At 39.5% G+C, this 10268-nt stretch overlaps 1 protein-coding gene across 1 annotated transcript in view; it reads right to left on the bottom strand.

Annotated features, from left to right (window-relative positions):
• Positions 1-569: 569 nt before the first annotated feature.
• Tmem39a (transmembrane protein 39A) overlaps positions 570-10268 on the bottom strand; it is a 29103-nt gene continuing 19404 nt past the window's right edge. Inside the window, exons 6-9 of the mRNA XM_051191460.1 lie at positions 7428-7770; positions 6480-6667; positions 4475-4595; positions 570-1852 (exon numbers count right to left, since the gene is read on the bottom strand). Of these exons, the coding sequence (XP_051047417.1) occupies positions 1619-1852; positions 4475-4595; positions 6480-6667; positions 7428-7770 (886 nt within the window). The 3' untranslated portion in view covers positions 570-1618. The remainder of the gene's footprint in view (positions 1853-4474; positions 4596-6479; positions 6668-7427; positions 7771-10268) is intronic.

Raw genomic sequence — 10268 nt, 5'->3', positions numbered from 1 at the left:
TCTAATAGTTGGTGTCACTTCCTCTACTTCTTTTCAGGCCCTGACTTCTCTCTCCTGTACTTCATTACTACCACAACATGACACACAACCTTGCTGATTTGACTGGCTCAACATATTCCTTCAGGGTGAGCTCTTGCATTTCTTACTGCTAAGCCCCAATGCCTACAGAGCACCTGCTGGACAACATACATTGTGGAATGGTAAAGACTGGTTATCAAATATTCAAATTTTAGGAGCAGTATCCACTAAGAAAGCCAAGGTTAGTTGCAACATGAAGGTTGGCAGCTATGCACACACCTATTCCTAGAATGCATTTCCTTTATTGAGAACCTTTTGAGAACTCTTCCTCAAGAACTGTTTCGAGAGTTAAGTTTTTGAATTATAAGATTGCTTTTTGTTTCCTAAGTCACGTTTGTATCATCCAACGCTTTAGAGTCTAAGCAGCTAAGCTCCTCAGACCAGAAAGTAGGACTGTCTATTTTTGGTCTAAAACAGTCAGTTGTAAGTACATCAACTCCCAAAACCATGGCCAGTAGTGACCTAAAGGGTTAATGCTCACAAATATGAAGGCTCTGAAGTATGAAATTTATTTACTTATTTTGCAATGCTGGGGAACAAACTCAAGCTCATGCATATGAAACAAACACATTAACATTGAGCTCTATCTCCAGTCTTTGAGTATGAAATGGAAAACACAAATTTTGGATATAGGTCAAATTCTGAGAACCATGGAGCAACTTCTCGTATTTTTCCTCCCCTCTTAACTCCAAACACAGTGCTACTGTAAAGAGGTAGCAGCTAGACTGCACCCGAGGCTGTTTTGTTCAGGGCTTGCCCATTCTCCCAATTGGTTAGGTATTTTCAATCTCCCCATGCCCTAGAGACTGACAGGGCATTTATACTGATCCTCTTCCTTGGATCCCGCATGATCTACACTTCCTGTCTTTGAAAAGCACTATTACATGTAACTAAGAGTAAAAGGACAAATCTTTGGAAGCAAAAGTCATGAAAGAACAGGCAAAATGACAGCAATCCCCAGAACACCAGACGAGAGTAATTGAAAGTATCACAAAAACAGGTCACTAAAGACAGGAGTCTAGAACGGCCTCCTCCCAGTAGGTGGCAGCAAAGAGTACCCAACCCAAGATTTGAACCCACTTTGCTGTAGTTACCCCAGCACTTTTAGAATGCTAAATTAAAGGGTATTGGGTGCTGGAAGGCAACTCTATCCATCTCTCTTTTCTACAGCAATAATTATGGCCAGGGGATGAACTAAAGATAACAAAAAAGACTGGAAAGGAAACAGACACACCAAAGACAATGTGTCAAGCAATATGCAAGACATGTTTCTAAGCGAATGTTACTCCAGAGCCAGACAAACAAGTCAATCTTTTACTGCAGGGGCATCCTCTCATGTATAATATTCAAATATACTAACACATGAAAGATAACATCACCTTGTTTATGGATACATTTAATATCCCTTACCCTTCCCAACTTTCAAAACATAATAGTATACAAAATATAAAATATCTTAAATATTTATAAAAATCGCAAGAAAAAAATAGATCGTATGAAAATATTTTTATCTGAGTTCTCCCTCATGTTGACAGGCAGCTTAATTTGCCTTGAGTTCGTAACTGTTGAGGGGGTAGGAGTATGCCCTGCCTAAGACTATTCTGTCCCGGAGGAGCTTAAATAAAACATAGTAGTTGCAGAAAAGGATGAGCGCCATGGAGAGTGTGTGGTTCCACTTCTCTGACCGCAGCAAGGAATAGAGTTGGTAGAATACAACACTGCCCTCAATGAGGATAAGCAGGTTCAACAGCCTTAACGGTCGATGAAACAGGAACTGTAAGAAAGTTTAAAAAAAAAAAAAAAAAAAAAAAAAGACGTTATATCACAGGAAAAGCAAATTTATTGAATTCATTTTCCTAAAACAATTTCATAGCTGTAAGTTCACATAACCAATACCAAGTAGATCTGCATGTTTACTGTCAAACTATTTCTTGCTATATAAATCTAAAAACCTCCTTTTTGTTCATGAGCAATGAAATAAATTTTATTGCAATGCCCCTAAAATGCAAAAAATTATTATGCCCAATAAGATTTTTCTTTTTCCTTTCTTTCTTTCTTTCTTTTTTTTTTTTTGTTTTTTTTTTTTTTTTTTTTTGTTTTGTTTTTTTTGTTTTTTTTGTTTTTTTTGTTTTTGTTTTTGAGACAGGGTTTCTCTGTGTAGCTTTGGAGCCTATCCAGGCACTCTGTAGACCAGGCTGGCCTTGAACTCAGAGATCCACCTGCCTCTGCCTCCTGGGTGCTGGGATTAAAGGCGTGTACCACCACCACCACCTAGCAAGATTTTTCTAACAAGGTATCATAGATGTTATTTTATCTAAGACATTCCAAAGTATGTTTATCTAAAACCAGACTGGTAAAAGGAACATATGGAAATATTTGTAACACAGACCCAAAAATTAAAGTTGCAAAGCAATAGTAACATAACTATTTAAAAATATACTGCTAGGGCTCAAGAGATGGCTGATGTTAAGAGCTCTTCTAGAGGTCCTGAGTTCAATTCCAGGCAAGCACATGGTAGCTCACAACCATCTACAATGAGATCTAGCAACCTCTTCTGGTGTGCAAGAATAGATGCAGGCAGAACACTATACATAAATAAACAAATCTTAAAAAAAAAAAAAAAGTATTGTTATTCACTCTTAGCTTAGGACCTAATGTAAAAAAACATAAACACCAAGATTAGACAAGTGTGAAGAGAGAAAAGTACTGCAAGTTGAACTATTAATATGATAACTTCTTTCATTTTGTTTTGCAAAGAGATTTTAATATGTAGCCCCAGCTAGATGACACTAGAATACTCTTCCCTTAGCCTGTGAGTGAAGGATTACAGGTATGTGCCACCTCATCAAGCCACAACAGTGGCGTAATTTTCCCTTAAACTATTTACCAAATAAGACTACTGACTGAAATCCTATACCCCATATACTTTTGCCGAGCATGTTTTCCTTCCCCCAAATATTGAAAAATCAAGTACAAAATGGCATGCAAAGAGGAAAACTGGAAAACGAGCAAGCATTAGAAGAAATGGGACTTCTTATTTTCACTCATCAAATTTTTCACTCTAAGGAGGTTATTAATAAAAATGCACTCTACAGACTATGCTGACTCCTCATGGGAGCCCTCACCCACTGACAAGGAGTAGACTGGGAGTGGGCTGGGGAGGAGGTGGGGGGAAGGGTGGCAGGAGGCAAGGGGCAGTGGGAGGAAGAAGGGTGGGAGGGAGAACTGTGGTTGAAATCTAAAATGAAATAAAAAAAGAAAAATAATAAAAAAGCACTCTGAATATGGAGTCAGATTACAACATAACAAATAACCACAAGTCCTACATTTACAGATATGGTCTATACTGGTATGTCATCTAAAAACAAATAATTTGGATGAAATTTCTGTCTCAGGGGTTTAAATGTGAGAATAAAGCTAAACTACCTGGCTGCTCTCAAAGACACACAGCTTCTCAGGGCAGTCTTCAGGGGAAAGAAAAATTTTAGCAAATTTTATTAAGATATTCAGCAACACCGTGTATATAACTGGCTCCGAATTACTCTTCTAGAAAGATTAAGAAAAGCCATTTCAGATTCTATGGCCATGTGTAGTTAACTGTACTAGTAATCTAGAAACAGATTCTAGAAAGGTTCTTAAGTACAGCTACTAATCCCAGCACTCGGGAGGCAGAGGCAGGCAGATTTCTGTGAGTTCAAGTCCAGCTTGGTCTACAGAGCTAGTTCCAGGACAGGCTCCAAGGCAATACAGAAAAAAGAAAAACCCTGTCTAAAAAAAAAAAAGGTGTGTGTGTGTGTGTCTTACTCTGTAGCCAAAGGCTGCCCTAGAAACTCATGATCCTGCAGTCCCTACTTTCCCAGAGGCTAAGATTCCTGTGAGCTGCCTCCTAGGCAAACAGGCAGGTTTAAATGACTATGAACACTCTCCACACAGAAACCCTCACTGTATTAAATAGTACTTTAACTATGATGCACAGATCACCTTTGTTTGTTTGTTTGTTTGTTTTTGGATAGAGTCAATATAGGCAAGACTGACCTTGAGCTCCTGATCCTCCTATCTCCACCTTCCACGTGGTAGGATTACAGTAATATGCCACCATGCCAGGCACAGAGACAACATATCTGAAGAACATCCCTACATCAAACTATTACCAAATTAAACTGTCAGGTGAAAAAGGAAATCACGTAATTGCCTGCTTGTTTTGAGCAATAGTATACAGACTCCAAGCTTCCTCTCCAAAGCCATTTTCAAGATCAAGGGCCAATGTCACAGTAATAGCAATGATCAGCATGCATTAACTTCCTATCATGCATGGCATTCCGTGCTAGGTGCTTACACACAGAGTGGCCTCCTAACACTTTTAAGTTTATGCTTAAAAAAATAAGGTGGTACTTACATAAAAGCGGGCATGGGATACATCTGAAGGCACTGCCACGTTGTAAGGTCCCATGGCTCTATATAAACATCTGCTGTGCCGCACCAACACCCCTTGAGGCCATATTGTGTTTTCTGACCAACTATGGGAGAAAGAAATGCACTGTTAGAATACTGAGACTTAGGGAAGACAGTGTTTTGAAAGGCCAACTATATTTCTATGGAAGATCAGATTAAGCATTCAATGCTTCATCTGCCTGAATTCTGAACATACATTTGGTAATTCCACAGCCAAGCTCTTTAAGAGTTAGAAAGGATATGTTATAACTTCATTGTTATACAGTATACAGAAACTATCAAGTGACATGGTTAACTCAGTGTTGAAGGACTTACAGGTGTGGGAGAATGAGCAGGCCAGAAAACAAAGTATAAGAGGGTGAACTGTCATCTGGATCCCAAGTGAGCAGTAAGAGGACACAAACAAGAAGTGAAAGCCGATGACCACAAAAGCAAAAGAGAAATTAACAGCACTGCTAGACTAGAAGACACGTGCTGCGTAATCACACCCCTAAACAGGACTGGTTTGCTTATCACATAATTCAAGTGTCTCACAGATGTGAGGAGCTATACAGTAGAACACAGACACATACAAGTACTAACACACAGACTTTCCTCTTTACCGCTTCCTTGGTTCATTTCTATAGAGGTTTCTCTACAGAAAAGAAATTAGGGAAGGAAAAGCTTCTTTCTTTCCAGCATCAATGTAACGGAGTTGCAGATCTTCAAATTAAACTTATTTTGTTTCACTTAAACCTAAGTTAATTCATCACTTCCTGATTTTGGAAAGGTTAGTTTCCTAGGATAAGAACTGGGACAGCAGTTTAAATATGTTAAAAAATAAAAATTATTCTAGCACCCTGAAGCTTTCCCAGTTGAGAACATGTTCCACCAGCCTTGCTCACACTTACCAGCATTAAGGTGATGATACACCTCATGGCCACGTGCCACCAGTAGCCTGAAGATGTACAGTACTAGGACTGTGGATTGTACTTTCAACTGTTATTGAAATCTGTCCTTTGCCCACATTCAGGTTTCTTTTCAGCCTGGCCCAATCAATCTCTTTCAGTTCCTGGGCTTGAAGGCCTGTGCTAATCTGTATCAGACATCAAGGCAGATAATTGAAGGGAGAACTCTGAGGGTGGGAGAGGGGAAGGGAAGGTCACCTCAATCTGTTCCATTTAATGAGAGGGAAAAGTGGTAGATGAAATTTGTGGAATATTTAAATTATAAAAGGGAGGAAGGTGAAGAGGGTCCATATTTGAAGATGGCCCAGGCCTGAGAGACAGTTATGATAGTGGGCTCAGAATTGACAGAATGAAAGCATTTGGGAGTTAAGGCATTTTGAACCATGCAAAGAAATGACTAATAACAATACACAACCAGAGCCAGGGGCAGTTCTCATTTGAGTATAAAAGAAGCAAGGAAACAGTACAGAAATTAGGAATAAAAAGGAAAGAATTATAAGCAAGGAAAATTACTACACCAAACCTGCACTTATTAGAAAAGACGAAAGCAGCAAATTCTAGCTACTCAGCTGTGGCAATGAAGATGAGAACACAAGCTGTAAGTCTTACAAAATAGCTTAAAATATATGTACATATATTTTACATATTTGTGTACATATATACAAACACACACACACACACACACACACACACACACACACACATATATATATATCTCCAAATACATTTGGATTTGGGCACAGGGTAAAGACTGGAAGAAAAACCCAGAGTATAATGCACTCGAGTGACCGGGCAGCTGAAATGTGGGCCCCTTGAGAAGGAGTTGGCAATGGTGGTGGAAATGAGTTAATGCCCTGTATTCTTTTTAGTATGATGACAAGCATACATGTAAACAAAAACCAAACGACATTTAAAGCTGAGAATGAGAACAACAAACAAGGCATATAAACATGACCAGTATCATGAAGAGAAGGTTACATGGTTACCCTCTAACCTACTCACATGTGCTGTGGAGCATTGCTGTAGAACCCATGTTCCAACTTCTGCCACTTGCCCAGGTGAGCAGCTGATTTATGTAGCAAATCGCAGTATTTGGATGGCAGCAGTTGAGTGGTGAGCATGACAAAAGCATTGATCCACACCATGATGAGGTGCTCACATGACCAGCGCATGTCGTAATACTGGGTGCTCTGGAAGAGACCAGAAGAGAAACATCCATGCACTGGCGTGAACAGAGGCAAGGAAGGGTGTGTGGACATACACCCTGCAGACAAATGCCACTCTGAGTCAACATGCACTGGTTGTCCTGCTGTCCGTGAAGAAACTTCGGGAGCAGAGTCCTCCACAATCAACCTGACTTTCTGGCTGTGCGAGTTAGGGCTGGGAGGGAGAGCAATTATGTTCTATGTGCTTCCTTTTTGGAAGAACTGGCGTTTCTCAAGGGCCAGTCCAGCTGCAGATGTACTTCTGAACGGGTGACAGGAGGACACTAGAACGTTCCAAAAGCTCTTGGCCCCATGTGATATCCAGACCATTTATCTTTTCTATTGAAATAAATTGAGTTTAGATAGAGGTTAGGTAAAATTCAAGATGACCCTGTTAGAATATGAACCACAGCAGGCTAAACTTCATTGAAATCTTGTTTCTCTTAAGCTGCTATGTAATGACTCTATTGTAGGTCAATCTTTATTTTTTCCAGAAACTTAAAAAACATATTAAAAAAAAAAAGAGGAAAGAAAGGGGTGGGGGGGCTACCACGGGGTGCATCACATATATGAAAATACCTATCCGCCAACCAGGAGCGGTATTAGTGCACTCCAGATGCAGCCGAACTCCACCATCCAGGCTGCCAAAGGGGAGACAGAGAAAAGGGGAATTAAACAAGAAATACCCAGTTTATGTAACTGACACACAAATCCAGCGAGTACAGACAGCAGGACACCTGCTTACCTTCACAAAACACAGCGGGAGAAATGCAACGTAGTAGGCACTGAAGAGAGAGTTGAAGAGAACTTCCTTGATTCTGTGGTTGAAATCTGCTTTCAAACATTCTACTTCATTGCGAATGAGATCGGGAGATAGGGGACAGCTGTGGGTGGGGATGGGCGTGGCATTATTAAACTGTTCTTTTAGAGACTCCAGCAATAAGGACAGGAAATCTTTGGATCTGGCCAGACTGCCCACATTCGAAGCACCTTCCTCTACTGCCTGGTGCTGAACCACATAGTCTGTGAGGAGAAGATGTGCTCTACTATCTTGGTGGAAACAGCAGAGAGGAACATAAACACCAAACCTGCAACACAAAGTGAATATGAAAATGAGACGAATCTCACACATCATGTAACTATGTCATGGTCTACCTAAGAGAATGTAACCTCAAGGGATCTGAGCTTCTGTTTTTTTTTTTGTTTTGTTTTGTTTTTTTTTTTTTTTTTTTTTTTTTACAAAAGCAGAATATATATACACTGCAGAATAGGATAGCACATGAAAAGGCCCAGCAACAACACATAAACACCTAAAAACAATCATTTCTATTGAGTGCAGTTTTCCAGAGTGCAAATTTTCTACATGTTCACTACCAGGGTCGGGGTCTGAGCTGGGTGTTGCCAGGTTCTTGAACTCTAATTCAAAGAACTGAAATAAAGGCTCATGCAGATACCCTAGGCCCAGATTACTGTTCAGGATTTCTTTTCTGGAGTTCAGGAGGATGACTTTAGCTACTAAGGAGTGTAATGAGGGTGGAGCTCTCTTTTGGTTAACAGATTAGGTCATATAATCATTTTGCTACTTTGCATGTCCCTTCCCACAATGCATCTGATTTTAATTACATACTCTAAATTATTCATTTGTGTAATACGGTAGGCAAATAGAAAATTTCTCTCCAAAATTCACTTTATGACAGTTTGACCCCCAAACCAGTCCAGATCAGTCTTTGCATTCTATGTTGGGAATATATTTAAAAAGAAATTGTCTAAATCTGATAGTTGTTAGAGGAGAAGAAACCTCCTTGATGCACTGCTCAGAGAAGGATGGATATGAAGCTGACTGTAAGTGGGGGTCAGGGTTGCTAGAGGCACTGTTCAGAGACGGGTGGATGTGTGCATAGTACATGCACGTAAAGGAGCTGGACTGTGAAGTACCTTATTGGGGCAGGGACAGTACATAACAAAACCAAGTAGAATCGTGTAATACTGAATTATTTCATATAACTGCCTGCCTCATTTCCTTGTTATTTTCTCCACAGACTTTACCACTCTTTGTGTGTTTAATAGATTTATTATTTGGTGATGGTATTTTCTTGGATTACTTTCCTTCACTACCAATTTAAACTCTACAAAGCAATTTAAAACTGATGCACCTGGTGCCTGAAATAGTTCATGAAACTGAAGACTCTCGGAAAATATTTCATAAATTAATGAAATAAATTAAAGAACTGAATTTTTTGAGAATTTTGACATCTCTTTTTATCCTATGTATTAAACTCAGGGTTTAACGCTAATGCTTTATGTTTAATATTTAACGTACATGTTAAGACAAATCTAGCATGGGCTGTGTACAGCTCCCAACTGTCCATGTGAACATCTTAGACTTTTTTAACCATTGACTCCTTAAGCACTTAAGTACCCCAAGTCTTCATTTGGTAACTGCCATGATATGAACTAGATATTGTAAATAAAATGGTCATTTCACTGATATCAATTCAGATATAAAAAATATGAATAAAAAGCATGTCAAGTATTTCATTTTAATAACAAAACTAACAAATGACACTTGTTTGTAATTTTCTATGTAGGGAAAAAGGATGAGCTATTTACTAATTGAGAGGGATGGCTTGTAGTAGCTCCAAGACCACTGTGAACATGCCCCTGAGATGGTGGGATAGGATGGGATCAAGAGGCACAAATATCAGGTAGAAAATCACTTCTGCACTTGGAACCATAAAACAAGTATTCTGCCAAAAGTCTGAGGCCAACCTTAGCCAAACAATGAGACACTGTCTCAAACAAAAACAAAAACTATTTAAAAATCTTTGCAAACAAAATTAAGATGCTCCAAGTTTCATTAAATTCAATACTGCAGAAACACACTGGGCAGTGGTTGGTGCATGCCTTTAATCCCAGCACTTGAGAGACAGAGACAGGAAGATCACTGAGTCTGAGGTCAGTCTGGTTTAGAGAGTGAGTTCTAGGATTGTCAGAGCTACACAAGGAAATCCGGACTCAAAAACTAAACAAAACAAAATGCTGAAATGCAAGCTGAACATCTAGAAGTGACAGTAAGAGACTAAATGTATAATAGAGTATGATAGGGACCCCAACTCTTCAGCCTCCCTTGTAATCTCACACTTCCTATGTGACTGCATGGCTTCATCCTGTGGGTTAGGTGATCAACTCCTATCACACTCTGAGCTCAACAATGTAGCTTGTTTGGGCCAATTACGATGTCAGCCAACATAGTATAATCAGAAAGCTGAAATGGGCTGTACACAAGACTCCTTCTCTTGAGACTCTGCCAAATTCATGTAATCATACCCAGGCTAGCCTGTCAGAGGATGAGACATGGAGAAAGGAGGTTAGCATTTGATGACCCATTACTCCCGAGTTTGTAGATGAACCCAGGTGATAGATCAGGAGAGCCCCAATTCTCAGCTTATCTCCACACACATGCAATAAATATATATCATGGTAGGATGTGTGTGGTGAAGTCCTATAACAACGAAAAACTGATTTAGGACAAGATGAGAGAAGCAGAAGAGAACATCAGACCATAGAGAACTCTTTAAATTGGGAT

This window comes from Phodopus roborovskii, unplaced genomic scaffold (genome assembly GCF_943737965.1).
Source record: "Phodopus roborovskii unplaced genomic scaffold, PHOROB, whole genome shotgun sequence".
Lineage (NCBI taxonomy): Eukaryota > Metazoa > Chordata > Mammalia > Rodentia > Cricetidae > Phodopus > Phodopus roborovskii.
Note: the sequence above shows the minus strand (reverse complement) of the source record. Positions and strands in the feature narration are given on the sequence as shown.